Source organism: Phaethon lepturus, unplaced genomic scaffold (genome assembly GCF_000687285.1).
Source record: "Phaethon lepturus isolate BGI_N335 unplaced genomic scaffold, ASM68728v1 scaffold7873, whole genome shotgun sequence".
In the NCBI taxonomy this organism is placed as follows: Eukaryota; Metazoa; Chordata; class Aves; order Phaethontiformes; family Phaethontidae; genus Phaethon; species Phaethon lepturus.
The window spans coordinates 4392-22846 of NW_010531159.1; the positions used below are offsets into that span (position 1 = coordinate 4392).

Here is an 18455-nt window from a genome sequence, read left to right on the forward strand (position 1 = left end):
GCAGTAAGGGATTAATGATCCATGATCATTAGCATGAGCAAAAGTGGAAACTGTGAAAGATACATAAATGAGTCATTTATGTTTGACTACCTTCTCTATGGTTGGACATAATTATCTATTAGAGTATGCTGCTGATCCATCTTAGAGCCTACAGAAGTGGTTTTGTTGTACAGAAACGAAAATGTGAGGATTGGAAGAAAAAATGGGTGTAATTTCTATGTACTTGACCCTATATAGCACTGAGGCTTGCAGCTGAAAGAGGCAACTGGAAAGTGGTCCTAGGTCCCATAGTGCAGATGCAGCATTATGTCTTCAGTGTCCAAGAACATTATATTAGTATTATAATATGAAATGTATAGATACAAATGAAAAACAAGAAGTATAATGTTTACCAAATATTATTCTGAATCAATGTATATACATTATACACATTATACATGGATTTTTTATGTCACATATGTCTCCAGGTTTGCTCATAATAGTTCAAGCAATGGCTTTCTGTGTTCTTGTGTTTTGAATTGTGAGTCATTCTTGCATCTGTATTATATTATTATTCTGAATTAAAAAAAAATTAGGCACGGGATCTTGTTTAACAAAAATATACTAAATACAGTGCCTGTGCAATTAAGATTTTTTCCAAAAGGCTGGGGCAGAGATGGATTACTTAGAAATTTACCAGACCAAGGCTGAAGATTTGCCAAGTAAAATAGCTGTATAACAAAGGCTAGAATGTATCATGAGAATACTCTTTAAATTTATAATAGTTACATGATGTGCTTATGTTTTTTTTTTAAAGGAGAAACAATTATACAGCTCAAGCAATTTCTTGGTTTTAGTCCCATGGTGGTTGTACTGCAAATAAGGAGGGGTGCTGGAAGTGGAAAATATACTGTTTGACTTTTTTTTTAAACAAAAATTCCTTTTCAAAATGAAGATTATACAACTTGTATAACTTTGCAAAATAGAGATGAAAAGTTAGAGTTGAAGACTGTTTGGTCCCTGAGTAAATATCTGGAAAACTACTAAAATCTATGCAGTTGTTCCCAAGGCCACCGTTCCCCATCACTATTAACAGATATGTTTATTTCTGAGCTGCAGGTACAAGCCACCTCCAGTGAAGCATAATCCTTAAATTGACTCATCATCATTCCAGTTCAGGCCAGGGCTTTAATTAAACACTCCTCCCGTTATAGACCATTGAAATCAATGTAAACCTGTCTGCCTTTCTTTTGTTTATGGACCTGCTTATGCTTCCTGTCTTGTACATCAAAAAGTTTTCAATCAGTGTAGAAACCCTGTAACAAAGATGGATTATCACGATACATAATCCTTTCATAACAAAGTGGGACATTTAGTTGGTCTGTTGTTTGCAAGAAGTGGCTGACTCCCCGATTCCTTGAGTTTCTGTCCACTTTGAGGTGCTAGTAACGCTGGGGCAGAGAGGTGATGAGCAGCTCCTTTCAGCTGATGAAAGTTGTTAATATAGCTGGCAATCAGTAGAGTGATCTCAAGAATCTATAACAGGAACATAGAAAACTCTTTGAAAAATACAGTGATGTGTTTTGACTGCTAAAAAAACAGCTAACTTTTTACCAAGTGACAATCATCATCAGCTGGAAAAGTACTTGTACTTTATCAAACAAATTAATGATAGAGAGAGAGGAGATGCCTAATAGACCTTTTTTCTATTGCTCCTTGCAAATAATGTAATGTTATTCCCATCGGCATGCTGGATAATTTATCTTCCACAGTATGAAATGATTCAAACAGATGGTTTCTTTCACTTTGAGAGAAATCTTGAAGTCCAAAAGGTGATGCTCTTAAAAAAAGCTTTCATAATGTGTTCCCTCAATTTTGCTAGAAAATATCTAGCACTCGGAGAACTAAAGATAACTAACAGCATAGATAAAAGAAATGAAGACTTCTGGGAGCTTTTTGCCATATTTTCTCTTTGCAGTCCTCACACCCTTGCCTGTAAGGACACAGTCTGAGGGAAACTTGAACAGATGTATTTTACAATGCTTATTTGTGTGAAGCTTATTTTTATGACGCTTGTTTTGCTTCGTGTTTTGACCCAAGTTTATATCTGGAATTTTGTATTCTGTTTCATAAATTGTTCTGACTAACAACAGCAAAAGATTTCAGTATCATCACTTCTTAAGAATTGTACTCAATCTTACCAATGAAGGAGAGAATCTAGATTTAAAAAGCACGAACAGTTTCTTTACCAAAGGTAAAAATATCGTAGGGATTTTAAGAAGTGACAATTCCACTGTAGAACACAAATGCATGTTCTTTACAGTTATCTCTGGTGCTGATCAAGCAAACAGACTAGTTTTTAGGTACTGCATATACTTCCTGTCCCTAATAGCCGCCTTTGTCCTTCCATGAAAAATTTGGAATGTTATAGACAGGGACATGAAGAGAAAAGGAACACATCGGTATTGTCACTGTTAGCTCTTGTATTACTAATTGCTTCATGCTCTCAAACCATCTGGCAAAAGTCAATAACCTGAGAATGCCAGGAATAAAGAGGGTGTTTCATCTTTCACATCTGTTAAGGATTACCCACTAGAAAAAGTAGAAAAGTAGCAGATGGTGGGAAACTATTTCAGGTAATATACCAACCTTTGGTTTTGTCATGGCAAAAAGGTGTTTTTCAGCTGATTTGTCCTTTGTCTGAGCATTGTTAACAACCAACATAAAATCATCTTGATAGCCTCCGAAAGTCATCAGACTCTTATATGTATACGTAACTGTTAATCGCTTAAAAAAGAAAACCCAAAAAACAAAATGCAAAGCGATAAGCAGGACAATGCAGGAAAAACAGATGATAACAAATACTTCTTTTAAAAATATAATTACACGGGCATTTTTCAAAATGGTGGTGTCAGCCCTTTATGAATCTCGAAATTAATTGTGAATTTTGGGATAGCTTCATTCAGATCTTCACTATGAGGAATTTCCATTGCAGATGATAACTCTTATAAGTTTGACCTCTGTTTTTGTTCCAAATTAATTAGAATGAAGATATTATAAGAAGATTTCAATTCAAGTGTGTAATTCAATTTACACAAGTCTTGACTGACTTTGAGAGAAGTTAATCTCAGGAATTCCATTTGAAATCGAAGCAGGGTCTAAATAAATTAAATGGCAGTGTATAAGACATTTAAAGGGATTTAACTCCGGACTTCTTTTTGTGCAGTGATATAGTTTACATACACACAAATGAAATTAAATTCTGTTCTCTTTTTTTTCACGTCTCTGATGAAACATAAACACTGTTCAAGGCTCCTTTGCTTTCCATGCCTTGGCTCTTACTGTTCAATGTTCAACACCACACTAGTGGCCTTTGAGTCTATGATTAGCTTTTAATTTATCATTACAACTGATATTAATTTGCTGCAGATCTTCACATTTAAAATTCATCGTAAGACAATATCTGTGCAGTAACTGACTTGGCGTCCTTCGGTTACTAAACCTCTTTTTGCCCTCATTTTGAAGTAGTGTTTTCTCTAATTACCCCTTGCAACATCATTTCTGATACCCTTGATCCTTCCTACAGAAAATCAGAATATTCCCTGCAAACTGAGCATTTCTGGAATGGCGAGTAAGGCCTGCTGATACTGTAAACTCGCAGCGCTCTGCAGAAATGCCATAGCTAGCTCTATGAGTAGATAGTGTTTATAGAGGTTTCTGCAGGCTGATGCAAGCTCATTTTGCTTGTTCTCTGAACAGAGCTGCTGTTTGCTCTCCTCATGTTCTTTGTTTTGCACAGAAATGTAATGAAAAGGCCCATATCAGTACAATTATAAAGTTGAGATTTTAATTTTCTGATAGTCAATATTAGCACTTGCTAATAGCACCATGCCATTTTGTTTCTTTGCAGGATATAAATTAAAGCAGGGATCTTCTCAGGCACTGCTTTTTTACACTGATTACCATGAGTCGTCTTCTGTGAAAACTTTTATTGTAAATCAAAGAAAAATCAGAGCCTAAAATGACATAATTAAATAACACTGGGTTATATTACCTACTATTAAACAAAAATAATACAATGAAAATAACAATCTTTTAAAGTAACTGCTCTTTGCAGAGTGTATGTATTATGAATAATAATGGAAAATGAAGTCTCAAGGAAAAGAAAATTAATGTTATTGTAAGAACTGTAACTATGGATCTCCTGACATCTGAATGATTAAAACATTAACATTTCATTAAAAGATATAAAAACTGTATCTGATAAACAAAAATAAATTCTGTGCCAAGAATTCATTACTTATTTCTATTATTAGTGTTACTATAATGATGATAACATTAAGGCGTTTTGAAAGGAATGAATTTTTGCTTTAAGAGAAAGACTAGATAACTTAGCATGGAAGGCTAACGCCATCTTTTATGTAGCATGGTGGTGAATTTCTCCATATACTAAGTATTAAAATCTACTTTGATCAAAATTAAAAAAGAAATTCCACTTACCATAGAGCTGTAATCTAGGATGCTTATGCCATCTTCATGTACAGCAAACCATATGAAGGATTTCTCAACTGAGGATGTTGCTAGAGGCTACAAAGAGAAATGTTATTTTAATTATTATTTAAAATGAGGCAACATGTAAATAATTGTTAAGTCTCAGCTGTTGTAGCGCTCTCTCCATCCACAGATCTTACTGAGATTTACACTGGGAGAGAACTGATGTAAAGGAATTGAAATAGCTGCCCAAAGCCATGTGGGCAGCCAGTGGCAGAACTGTGAACTCAACCTGATACTCTTGAAGCCTCTCCCGGTGCTTAGTCCCATAAAATGTATACTCTCATTAATAAAATAAATAAAAAAGTCAGGTGTTCTGAAGTTTGTTCACTAGCACATATGTCTACCTATGCCATGAACAGAGTGCTGATAAGGAATTATATATATTTGGATTACCTAATAAAATTTAAGGGGTGAGGTGACAGTTCTGTTTAACATAGTTATTTGAAATAAAGACATTTAACTAGTGGGTTAAGAGAAATTGGGAGAGGCCAGCACAGAAGGGAGTGCTCTAAATACCCTTAACAACATATAGTTCTTCTGCAAGGTTCAGCTTCCATAGCCAGTTAATGATACCTTTTCAATATTCTACTAGTTATCAGGTGAAAAAAGTCTGAAACAAAAAGGCTATCTCAAACTAAGATAGAATAAAATGAAAAGATACCACCTAAATTAATAACGTAAAACAAGCAATAAGTATACTGTAAAGTTACTGTTATGGTATACTTAGTACTATGGCTATTAGATTTTACCAGTATATGGCTTAAGTTAGTAATTTGACAAGAGATTCAATCAGCACATGTATAACACACTCATTTTTAACAAAAAAGTATTACTATTTGCAAATTATATTTATATTAAAAAACCCTCTCCACTCAAACCCAGTACTAAGTTTCTTACTTTTGCTGCAAACAATTTAGCACCAAAGAAAGACCATTTTCTGGCTACAGTGAGATAAATGCGCACACAGTCTGCAGCACTGTGCCCCCGGAGAGCCATCCATCTTGTAGACAATCGCTGACAAAGCTGTCTGTTGAAATGAAATATGTAATTTAGTTATTGAAAGGAATTTAAATGCTTACCCATAGAAAGTTTAATGAGCAAAAAAAAATCCATTTGTTAAAATGATAATTTAAGTTAATACAACACCTATCACTTATACAGTATTAAATAAATCCAAGCGTCATTTAATATTTTTATGCACATGAAAATTATGAATTATCTTCTGGTTTTGGCAACATTATGATTAAGTATTGATGTAGCAGTTGTAGCGTAAAGGGAAAAAGTCTAGTACAGCTTTTAGTGTGTCCCTACAGGTGATCAATCTACATTTATCAGTACTCAACAGCTATGCCAGTTGTCATTCCAAAAATCCATCCAGCTTAGCACATATCTTCACCTATGGCTAGTAGCAGATGTAGAAGATAAAGCTTAACGCTACTCTTTTTTAGTGTACCTGGGTGCGGCTACCAATAAGGGTGCTTCTGATGCATGATTGTGTTCACACTGGCTCTTTTCTTCTGTGGCCCCATGGTGAGTTGGTTCAATAAAATGATCCTATGGAAAACTAATCCTCCAAAAGAAAAAGCCCCAGAATACCTTTCTAGCACATTGACTTGCAGGAATGACTCACCTGGCAGCCACAAGATTACTAGCTGTGGCCCAAGAAAAGGGAGGGGGAATGTGTAGCAAAGGGAGATCTTTCACTTGCACCTTACTCTTCCTGGAAGTTTATGAAGTCGAACTGCACACTTAGCAAAAGAATACAAGAAACAGGTTGTATAGAGTGATTGATTCTTTCCCTGCCACAGACTTCCAGCTCTGGCAATTGGTAGTTTAGGGACTACTTGAACAGTTAACAAATGTTTGACTTATCCTCCATGAGTTCATCTAATGTAGGACCTCTTATACTTTGTTCTTTGAAATTAATTGCATAGCTTTCTATTTGTTGTGTGAATACTTTTCCATGTCCCTGTTATCTATTGAGTATGTACTCATGTTACTCCGTGCAAATGATAATAGCTTTAAACTTTCTCAACCCTGTAGTGAAGAATGAGAAAACATTTCTATAATGTTTACTGGACTTCAAAACTGCTATACCATTGACTTTGGATAATTTATTACACTGTTCTGCTCCTCTTTATTTTCATAGGTGTTGACTGAAATGACTCGCAGATTATTAATTTTAAATTAAGTGCTTTGCTTTTAGTAGCAAGTCCACTAAGTGAACATATTGCCAATTTGACTGGCTGACTATTCACGTTTGAATAGCTAATGGATCAGATCCTTGTGTCCTTTACTTTCAGTAGTTTGTGCAAAAATTTAATTTAGATTTGCTGAGTAAGAAAAATAAGAATTTCAAAATCTCTGTGTTTTGTAACACTGTGTAGGCACCTGTACGGTTTTTGCTGGGATGTGTGCTTAACGATGGTCCTCTGTTTAGATTAGAAATATACAGAGGAAATGGGTTCTTCAGTTTAGTAAGAAAACGAGTTTCAAACCCAAGTCTAGGCAACTATGGCACGTTGTACCTAATGACAATTTAAAACATCCTCATTTCGCTCCTAGACTTTTAGAGAGCATGAATTGCAAAATACATCTCACCTTAACTGTTCCTCTGAACAACCATGTCTGTATCTCTTAGGGTAGAATCTCTCCAAAACTTGTTTTAATGTTTGATTGGACTTGGACTGGGAAGTGACTTGCCCTGCTGGAGTTGAGAAAGGCCGTTCAAAATCTCCAATCTCCACCTACGGGAAAGACCGCAGACAAGAAAATTTTTTGTTACTGCAGAGTAATTTTCTAGCTGAGTATTACGAGCTATCTTTTCCTCTGTCTTACCAAGCATAGAATGAAGAACAGTTTGCCAATTAATGTGTATTTTTCATTGATACAAAAGTCCTGCAAGTAATTTTCTTATTTTACATTTACTGTGGAAAAAAGATAAATATCAAGTATAACTATTACAAATAGAATACTTAGTTCTGCTCTGAGATTGCTAGATCTCTAGCTGACACAAACCAGTTTAGATTTACTGAGTAACACCATCAAATAATTTTCTCCATAACCTTCCCTTGAGCCTTTAATTTTTTAAAAATCAAACAGATCTGATCAAGACCATGTCTAGTAAAGGAGTCTTAGGCTTTCATTAAACAGCTGTTACTTTGGTGTATTAACTTGCAGAAATCATGTAAGGAATAGTGAATGAAGAGATGGTACATGATTACATTATATTTAATCAAAGAGGGCCTGCCTGTGTGTGGTAAAGCATGTTTTATCCGTACTGGTGCCAGCAGCCACATACACTGTAAAGCATTTCTGCTGAAGGACAGAGTTAGCCTTACACAAAGATTCCTGCCCAGCCTATTGCCTGCACTACTACATGTAAAAAGGTGGAGGTCACTTGACTGTCAAGCAATCCTGGAGCAGTTTCTTAATTTAAGTTTTTCATCTGTAAAACTGCTGTGTGAGTCATTAATGCACAAGGATTACCTGAGCTAAAAGAGCTGTCAATTCCATCGCTAGTTCTTTGTTCACGGGGAAAAGTCCATTGACTATTTGATCATTTGTCTGATATACTAGCAGCAGCTTCTCTCTCTCTGTCTCCCCATGGACTTGAACCGAAAAATAAAGCCTACAGAAAAGACAGAAAGTTATTAAATAAAGAAGATAGGGAAATGCATTAGCCTTGAGGATTAACAGTATCTGCTCTGAATGTGACATGTTTACGCCAGCGTCAAAACACATCAGCAGAGCAACACTTGTGCTTGAAGCAGTGGGCAAATATTTAGTTTCAGTCTTCTGAGTTCAGTGGTGCCTTTTTTATTTTGGCAGACCTGCTCACCTCTTAAGAAGTAGAAAAAATAAACTATAGGTTTTTAAAAAGAATTCTCCAGTTACACCCATTTTGCTATTTTTATTGCAAGCTTTGAGTCGGCCAATATTTTTCAGATGAAGAAAGTCTGCAGAAATTAAAAACAAATCTCAGGACAAGGCAGAGATGTAATACTTGCTATACAAACCTATTTTTGTAAGTAAGGCGGACAGTCCTTGTGCCTTCACATTTCCCAGGGTGTTGTTCTTTGGAGGCTTGCTCCCATTTTGAAATAATGTCACAGATCTAGAAGGAAAGCAATACAAAAATAACTTTGCCACGTATTCCCCTTTGAAAACACCTTTGAATGGAAATTGTCTACTTTTTAAAATTCCTTTTACCTAATACATATCAGAAACATATATACCTTGAATTTTTAAACTTACTGAGAAATAACATGCATTTCTTAGTTGGAGCATTTAATAATTAACATTTTTGTTGTTTGTTTATCCTGCAACACACACACTACTTTTGGAAATGAGCCATAACACGCTTATATGGAAAGGCCAAGTACTTGCTTTAGCCAATGAATGTGTAATTATCCAGAGTGAGTTGTTATATAATTAATCATATGCCTTTGATTTCAGCCTTCTCTTTCTGCTGCATTGCTGGACTTTTTCAGGTTCTTTCTAGTAACTGCTATAAAGTTTGTATGAAGTTTGTTATGAAGTGCAGCAAGAGTGGTTCACAACAAGCAGTGTAGGTGGTAGGTAGGCAGATGGGGAGGAGGTGGAATGGAGGTCCTGGGAGCCCTGCTGGGCTTCATGTCACCCTTCCTTCGTGAAAAAGCCTTCCTGAAAGCAGTAATGTGACCAGCTTCTGAAGTTGCATTTACCAAGAAAAAGTACATTTTTAATATATTTTGCTTTCCATATGGTAATTATTCTAGTAGGGGATGATGACCCTGCTTTGTTTGTCACTAAGGCCTGGTCATACCGCACCTTGTAACTCAAAGTGCAGCTGTGAACATTGGCCGAAGGGTGCAAAAGAATTACTTGATAGAAGCACAAAAAAATTCATTATACAGCAGTTGCTAAACAGCTTGAAAAGTATCTAATAGTTTATTAAAGCACTGATTATATTGCATTTTGACAATCTGCAAAGAATTTAATTCTAGCAACAGAGGGAACTAAAATTCAGAATTCGGAACAATGATAAGCCAAACATTGAAAATTTCCTGAATTGAACCCTAATTATTCTGTATTTAGATAAGGAACCCTTTCTTTTCTTTGGACCTCAAATGGTCATCTTTTGGAGCTGTAAAAGAAATGTTAACTGAAATCTCTGAATGCATCTTGGACTCCAATTGCTTTTTAGTTTTAAAGGACTGTGATTAGTAACAGCTTACTTTTTCTTTTTTAACCCAGCTGCTATTTCTTAGGAATATCAGTCTCCTAGACAAAGCTTTTAAATACAGTTCACTGAATGAATTTTAGCAATTGAAAACATTCCTTTTTTTAAAAATCTTTTGCATTATGAAGAGAAAACCTAAAGACAGTTTTCAGCCTGAAAATTGTTTTCCTTTACATTGTCTGAAGAGAGCTCTGTAAAATGAAGATACTTTGTTGTTTTATATGCAGAGCTCATTAAAGATTTTTGTTTACCTTGATGTTTCCTTGAAGACAGTGCTCTATATCCTTGCCAGAGGGATCATCAGAAAACAGTGCAAATCCTGACTGAGCTGGTTTCCTCATTCCTGTATCCTGGTTCAGGGTGTTCAGAAATTCCTCCACTGTGGTAGAGGCATCAAACCCAACAACCTAAAAAAGCAGCCAAAACGTATTTTACTATCAAACTTACTAAAAAAATCCCATTCCCATGCCCAAAATCTAAGATATTGAAGGATAATGCCTCTAGAATAACAGTGGCAATGTAAGACACATTCCATCCCCTATGAATAACCTATTGTGACTGAAAATTAAAAAAATTCCATAAAGGGTTTGGAAAAGATTCAAGATCTCCACATGGGAAGTCAATTTAGTGGAGTTGTTCTCCATTCAAAAACCAATGAAATTCCCAGCAGATAATATGTTACTGCATTTTGTTTATGAAACCCAACTCACTATCAAAAAGATTCCAAATGTAATATTTTTGCTTTTCTTTGTTTATGCTAGTGTATTTGCACTTGCTACACCTGTAACACTTTTCTGTTACAGAATTCATATAACAGAAAGCAGTCTATTATGTGAGCTTTATGTGATATAAATATAAATATAAATATCACTTGAAAAATCTGGAAAACTATAATTTGCTACACTTTCCAATACAGTGGTGAAACAAATGAGATCAATTAATCATTCTTCATCATGTCCAACTTCAGAGGGGTATTTACTCACAGATCTACATTGTCAGGTCTAAAATATTTTACAAATGTTGCTCTGTCAGTACTACATAGGCCAATAATATAGAGACCCTTCTACGTTTTAGTTTCCCAAACCTGAATTTTTGTCTGTTGTTAATAGTATTAAAGCATTTTAGCAAGAGATGGCAAATGGCTTTTATACAGATACTAGTTGCTGATGTTCAATTACATCTGCTTTGAGAGCATTTCCTGTATTTGATATGTTGAAGAAGGCTCCTTACCTCTTTTTCGTAAAGAAATATCTTGAAAAAGGATCTTGGACTTCTATTTTGGGCTTCTCAGTGGTTGGAATTAAAAAAAAAAAAATCTGTTGAATCTAGCTTTAGAGACGAATACAGGGGTTTTCAAGACCGCTATAAGTGGTTATTTGCTGATCCTACTGAAATTTATTTATCTGATTACAATTGTCATAACCGTTAAGCATACATTTTTGAGCAGCAAGTGACTAATGAGCAGTTATTCCTTTTCTCCTTCAAACTTAAATTTTGAAACCTTTTAGGATGACTTAAATTCCAAAAGCTGTTTTTTCTGTTTTACTGAGCAAGCAGTAAGCAATTAAGAAACTTAGAGGGGAAAAAAAGCAGAGTTCTTCTGTGACCCGAAACGAAAAGTTTATGTGATATAGTTTTGATTTCATACAAAAAATTTGCTTTCTCTCTAGAGTGCTGTGAATTGTTAAAAAACTCTTTTCAGCCAGCTTTCACGGTTAGAAGCACAGACTAGGATCTGAATCAGTATGCATGGAAGCCCATGGAAAGTTTCCTACAGACTTTGACTAATGAAGTCTTTTCCAACCTTAATGATCCTATGATTCTAAGTCCCAAAAGAGTTAAGAATAAAGCCGTGTTTGTTCTGTAACAAATACGGTTATCCTTCATAACTGATAATGGGAGTTTCAGCTGTGCTTCCAGGCCTTCACTGAGATGTTTAACTTTCAAGATGCCTGATGAAAGGAAGTGGAATTTAATACCTTTCCCTGTTCTTCAGTCTAATTCATTTATCTGGTGGTCAGGTTAAATAAGAAACAGAACTTTAGTATTTCTCACTCTTAAGAGGATTCAATTTTTTTTTCTTTCTTTTAAAGATTTTCCCCCAAACCTTTACTCCTCGTTGATCAAATCTGATTCAATTACCTTGTGCCTGCCATTGCTAGCGCTGGCACAGGATGAAACCTGAACCATGTTTACCTTAACACATACAATTCTGTTTCTGATATGCTACTTCATGTATATGCTAATAGCAAGGGGTTGGGAGGTTAGATTTCATGGTCTACCTGACATTACCTGATATATACCGTTCATGAAATGAACTGGAATACTGAAGGGCAGTGAATGGTGGTAGGGGTTTCTTAGAAGAGTGGAAAGTATTTCCATTCTGGAAGGTCTAGCTTCTCGGTCTCCGTTCTGCTGGGTACGCTCTACACATCGCTGACAATATATTGCATATTTCCCAAATTCAGTCCTGTAACAAAAAGAGAAATAAGGCATTTCTTGGGGACTGACTGAAAGGATAGTAAACCGTGAGTAAATCTCTTTGGGGGTGCCAAATGGGAGGAGCACTCAGATTTCACTCTGCAAGACTTCCAACGCATTTTTCCATGTTGGAATTATAAAGAGAATTAGTCCATCAAGACCAATAGAATTGTGCCAAAGATGAACATGCCTGAGAGTGTTTTGCGTAACTGCCATATTTTGGTTTTCATGGTTTTGCAACATACAGTCTGAGTTCCACTGCGGAGTATTTTTTCAAAACAAAGGATAACTTTCCCAAGTGATGCATGGAAGTAACATGTACTACATTTCAGTGGTACCGAAGCACAATTCTGCTCAATTTTATTTTAAAATATATATCAAAAGATCTGAAATATTAAATGAAAGATTGAAAATAAGGTACTTCAGAAAGACTAATCGACTAGCTGGGTAACAATAATATTCAGGCACACCTGGAATCTGCGTTCTTCTTTAAATGAAGTTTAAGAAGCCAAAGGAATGGATGCTGGGGCAGAAAGAGTCCAACGCAGAGAGCCAAGAGCTGCAAACCCTGGACAAAAGGAAGACATTCACTGTTTTAAACATCTTACAAAGTAAAGCTTCCTGCTGTGGCTGCTGGCCAGCAGTGCAATTTACTTTGCCAAGTTGAGTAACAGACAGCTCTAAATAGGGATAAAAAACCAAAACACAGAGAAGCAGCTGAGTAGGTAAGTGTGTCACCTCACTGGAAGGCCAAAAGGCTCTCTGTTTACTTGTGTACAGTAAGTTTCTTCTGGGGCTGGAAATGGGAAAGCAGATCAATTTGTATAAAAAGCAGTTAATACACAGGAAAAAAAACACTAAGGCTGCAAGGCCAAGCACTAAGAAATGAGGAGAAGCCTGTGCAATTTTAATTCAGTTCTCCTGTTAGTTATATTATGAAGCAACCCATAAGACCTTTTCCTCCTAGCAAGTAGATAGTAACTATTGAAAAAACAATTATTCAATATTTTGGTATATTTTCATTGCTCAGTATGTATCGATAGGCTTCACTTAATAGAGATTTGCTCTCATGTACTCTGGATATACACTTACTAAAGTTGCAACTACTTTTCTCACAGTTGTATTGATGCATTTAGAAAATAGGGTTTCTCTATCTTGATTTATCTGACTTACCCAGTATTAAACAGAAATTTGACAGCACGGGCACAGATATTGCCTTTCCTCAAATACCTGTATTTTGATGGAGGATAGCATGGGCTCTGTTGCAAGAAGACACTGTAGTAGAAGCGAGTGTGGGAGACTACACCATGAAGTTAGGACTTAAATTACTGTGAGGCTGCAAATATTTTACTGAACATGTTAACTCTTAAAAATCATGGCAGTGGATTATGATTGCATCCGTTTATTTATCTGTATCAGAGGGAACGCCTTGCCTATGGAACAAAACTACCAAAGAAGTATTACGGTTAAATTCCATCAGGCATATAACTTCAGTGTGTGCTAATTGACATGTATGTGCTATGTCTGTTATAAAAGCTTTGTGGATGTTTTAGCGATGCACAGATACTGGCCATATCCCAGATATGGGCTGTTTCTAGATAAAAGGTATGTCTGCTGGTCTTGTTCTACTTTCTATGGCAAGAGAAAAACCTATCTGTTACAAAAGCCTGAATATGGTAATTTCCTTTCTCATTTTCTGATCCATCTCCTAGATCTGTAGGTATTGCTCCACCATAGGCACTATTGTTCCAGTTCTATTAATTCCACACAAACTGTAAGTATTGGCTTTCCTTTCAATAGCAGTTCATTTAATTGTTATGTGTTTGGAGACCAGTGAATAGTGGGCAGTGAACAAAGTAAAGAATTTTACGTTTGTATTTATCATCTGGCATGCAGGGTTCGTGCAGAACAGCATGACATACCAGAGGTGACATCTGTCAGAAACCCTGAGAGTATCTGAGATTCCACAACATGGCACTACAGCTTTTCTTCACCCTCATGCTATAGAGACATCTGCCATGTAGTTTAGCCCACCAAGCTTCCTGATGCAGCACCTCCCTTAGGAACGATGCAGTAAAAGAGAATTGGGTTCCATACATGGTCTCACTCAACACTTAACTTGAAGACAGCCCATTGTGTATGTCCAGCCTTTAAAAACAGCACAGGCACAGGTATACTCTACCACCAGATATGCGTACTTTGATGGAGGATAGCATCAGCTTCATTTCAGGAAGACACAGCAGTAATAAGATGTTAGTTCAGTTTTTATCTGATTTTAAGAAAGCAGATGCTACAGAAGAGTGGAGCCCCTTTACCATTCTAAACAGTCTGTGTAGTTCCTTCACTGCTGTTGAAATAGATACCATTAAAATAAGTACTGGCTTACCTGTATTGGTCCTGCCTGGTTTTGTGGATGTCGACGTCTAGTCTGTTTAATAAGCTGACAACAGATCTCATTTTGAAGTTCAGGATGTGTGAGGCAGATCTGCAAAGCACTTTGGGCCAAAGATACATGGTAATCAATGGCAGGAGAGTCAACTGCAGCATTTATAAACAACTGGCAGGTCTAGATATAAAATAATAAGCAAGTGAGTTTACATACAAAAAGCTCCAACAAATCTTTTAGATGTTCTGTATAACGAAAGTGTGCTATAATTGAAGTTGCAATTAGTCAGTTTACCAGTAGACTACGGGAACCCTGCTGGCCCTGCAAAAAGCGATGAAAAGAGGCCAGAATAGATGAAAAGCTATACAGAGTCTTAAGGTAAAAATGCTTCTTAAAACCCATGCTTTTCACTCCGTATCTAATGGAGTGAACTTGTAGCAGGAGTTCTAACAGTTGTGGTGGGAGGCAAGTTTAAGGACATGCTGAACATAGCTTACACCTCTACAGGACTTTAAATTGCAAAGTGTACAGTGCTCAGTGGCAGCCAGAGTGACATGCTTGTGCAAGTAGTGAGCACAACACAGCAGAATATACACAGATAAGAAAACCATAACTCAGAGCTGTTTGTTTTATGTCTTAGCTTTCACTGGTAATTTTACTGTGGGTAAGTATAATCTTTCCTATCCCCAGTATTGTCTTAGGAAAGCCAGGTGTTTAAGTGTTTGTTGTGCTTCATTAGAAGAAAGCTTACGTATCCCTCATTGCGTTTACTCTATATAATAGTTGATGAATTTTCAAAGTATAGAAGCAAAACACAAGAAATGGATGGAAGCCCAATCTATTTCTAGTCTATCTGAAAATATGTGGATGCACAGGACTCATTTTTATCAGCAATGGAATAACTGAAACATGACTTGCCATTTTAAAATCAGTTCTCTACCCAACTTTTAAACTGATTTATACAGAGTTTCAATAAAGGTCATACAAGTCATCTCTTATTTATTTATTTTAGGCAAGTGTCTGCGATTTGAATTCGGTCTGAAATATATTTCAGAAAGTGCTTTGCAAATAAATATAGATTTATTTTTATCAGAGTAGTGCATTCCCTTTTAAATTTTCATGCTGCAGGATTGCAGAAAATAAGATGAATGTACTATTTTAAGTGCTTCAACTATTTCAGACAAACAAGCTGGGAAGTTTGCCTACAAGTGGCTGTGATGGAACATGTGGTGCTTGTCTTGAATTTCTTTCTAGATCTGAACTATCACATCAAAATTCTCCAGATAGTTGATGCTTCAGTGATTTTAGTCTTTAGACTTGTATTAAGTTCTGTGGAGAAAGTTCATTTAGCCAAGTGCCATGCCTTTCAACTTGTAATTTATTTCGCAACATACAGAAAAAGGAACAGCAAGATTTTATTTTGTCTCTGAAATAGACTGGCTGTTAGTTAACATTCAGGAGTAGCTTTGCCTGGGTGAGGGAAGGAGAGAGAAGGTTAGTGGCACTGCAGCATACTCCCTCTCATAGATATCAACCACCTATAAGGTCTTACTGACATACAAAAATTCTCAAGAAACTGGCTGCAGCACAGCAGTTGTGAACCATTATGTTTCTCTTAATCATAAAGCCTTTTCACTAATACTTGGAGATATACATATGTGTATTTTTAATGGTGTATGAGAATCTTTAGAGGTGGATTCACAAAACTTTTGAAATATTTTCAATAATTTTACTCTGTAATATTTTCTCTCTTTATATTACTAGAATACCTTACCAGTCTTTTAAGAATAGCTACTTCATATGAAGAAAATATTTTTTTTTATTAACAAGGGCAGTAGAATCTGTTTTCTATCTCCATTTGAAATAATCCATGACTTGTTTGAACTAGAAGTTTTGCTTCCTTTTTCTTCATATTTTTAAAATGTCTTCTAGCTGATTTAAATATATCTACAACAAACCTTTCACCTACAACTTGTTCTTTCTGAAATCTAACTGAAAAAATAGTATTTCAGATACAGTTCTCTGAATACAGAGATTTACTCTGTTAGGTTCTCTGGGGCTTATGGACTTCATGATAAAATTATCATCCCTGATGGCTGTAGATTTTTCTTGCACTTTATCAATAACCTTAGTAGAAATGCCAAAAGTTCAAGCCTAAACTGCTCCCTCACAGCTAGAAGTGATCTCTTTAAATTGGTAGTGATACTCTTTGGTGAGATAATACGGGGCCATTCTGCTACTGTCCATTAGTTACATCCACTAAAGGTTAAGAGTAAACTTCTCTTTCCTTTTCCTTTTTCTGTTGAACATCTCTAGTAAGCCAACTAATAGCCATTCTTTGGCTAAGAGTTAAAATAGTCAGTTAATAAAAAAGGCATCTGCTATGGCTTTACCTTAAATAATTTAATTGCTTCAGTTTGCAAGGCTTCTGATGGCAATGTTGTAAGAGGGGAAGCGATTCCTTCTTTGCTGTGGCAAAGAGTAGGATGTCTCCAAATCTGAGAAGCTAAACAGATGAAATATGTTAGGTCTTGCAATTAATTCACTTCACAAGTACATTCAGTAAGTAAGTATTAGGAGATTAGTATGTTGAAACAAAGACAAACTTACTGGTATCACCTTCCATATTTAATAATTTGCAAATAAGTTGTTCAAACTCAGATCCAACATTTACATTGGTACTTCCAGCTGCAACTGTCAGATGATAAAGCCACGTGTCCTAAAGTAGAAAAACACACAGCAGCTCACTCATTCTCTGTTGGAAGGAGCTGCTTTGTTAACCTTTTGCTCTCAACTTCACACACTGCCATGGCTCCTGTTGAAGTCCAAAGGAGTTTGCCTTTGTTTTAATATATCTGTATTCACGGTCTCTTTGTTACAAATATTAAACAAGAAAGACTGCACAGAACTCTCTTCAGAAGTCTTTTACCCTCAGAAATTATGGCCAATTATCAGGGCGTTCTTCCTTTCCTCTTCAGAAAGCTAAGGTAAGTGCCTTTATATCACAGCCAGATCCTGCTAACCTGGGGATAAGGCCAGAAAGCAAAAGGAGGTCTACAAGATTACATGAGAAAAATGAAGCAATAATAACAGTTTTAACCGTACCTCTCATTTCTCCTTCCCTTCAGTAGGGTCATCTTCCTTACTGTTAGTGTTATCAGGGAAAATGGGTAACGGTATCCCAAAACCTCTCAGGAAGGTTGGCTACAGGTCTGTCTCCTAGTTAGCGCAATGTAGCAAAATTCTCCAATTACAGCATATTTGATATTCTGCACCATCTGCTTATGTAGGCAAGCCTGCTTATTTTGATCTATTTTTAAAAGGATTACCTATGATAGCATTGGTTCACAGACAAATTCTGATCGATGTTAATGAAGCAAGACCTCCTCCTTGCTTATTATACCAAACTACAAGCCAGATGACTCGTATGTCCCCCTCCTCCTCCTTTTTAAGAAATATTCACACCACAGCATCATACTCATAGATGTGTTACTGAAACTCAATAAAAAAGTCCTTTAATTACCTTCTCATGTTTGGATCCTATAAGAAGATAAGTGGGTCCTTGATCTCTGGGATGGATAACAACAGTGTAATGCGTTGATAATAAACTGCGACCGCTAGCCTCATAATCTTCATCAGAATCGCACGATCTATCGACTTCTTCAACCTTTGCCTCAAAAAGCTTGATTTGACCAAGAGGAAACTAAAAGTAAGTATCAGAAGTGAGAGAGCAAATATTTGCTTCAGTACACACTAATTTTGTATTTCTTATTCTACAAATAGAAAGAACCAACATGAATTACCATCAATACCCATTTATATTTATTCATT

General features: G+C 36.1%; 1 protein-coding gene across 1 annotated transcript; it reads right to left on the minus strand.

The window, feature by feature from the left end:
- Positions 1–1205: 1205 nt before the first annotated feature.
- Positions 1206–18327, minus strand: LOC104618768 (pleckstrin homology domain-containing family H member 2-like; the record flags this gene model as incomplete). Its single annotated transcript, XM_010284450.1, has 14 exons — positions 1206–1515; positions 2629–2766; positions 4480–4566; positions 5431–5560; positions 7135–7280; positions 8023–8164; positions 8553–8650; positions 10009–10164; positions 12050–12227; positions 12709–12806; positions 14625–14804; positions 17018–17130; positions 17235–17343; positions 18148–18327. Coding segments are annotated over 14 exons (1938 nt in total), but the record flags the coding sequence as incomplete, so codon positions are not given.
- Between the last annotated feature and the right edge of the window lie 128 nt (positions 18328–18455).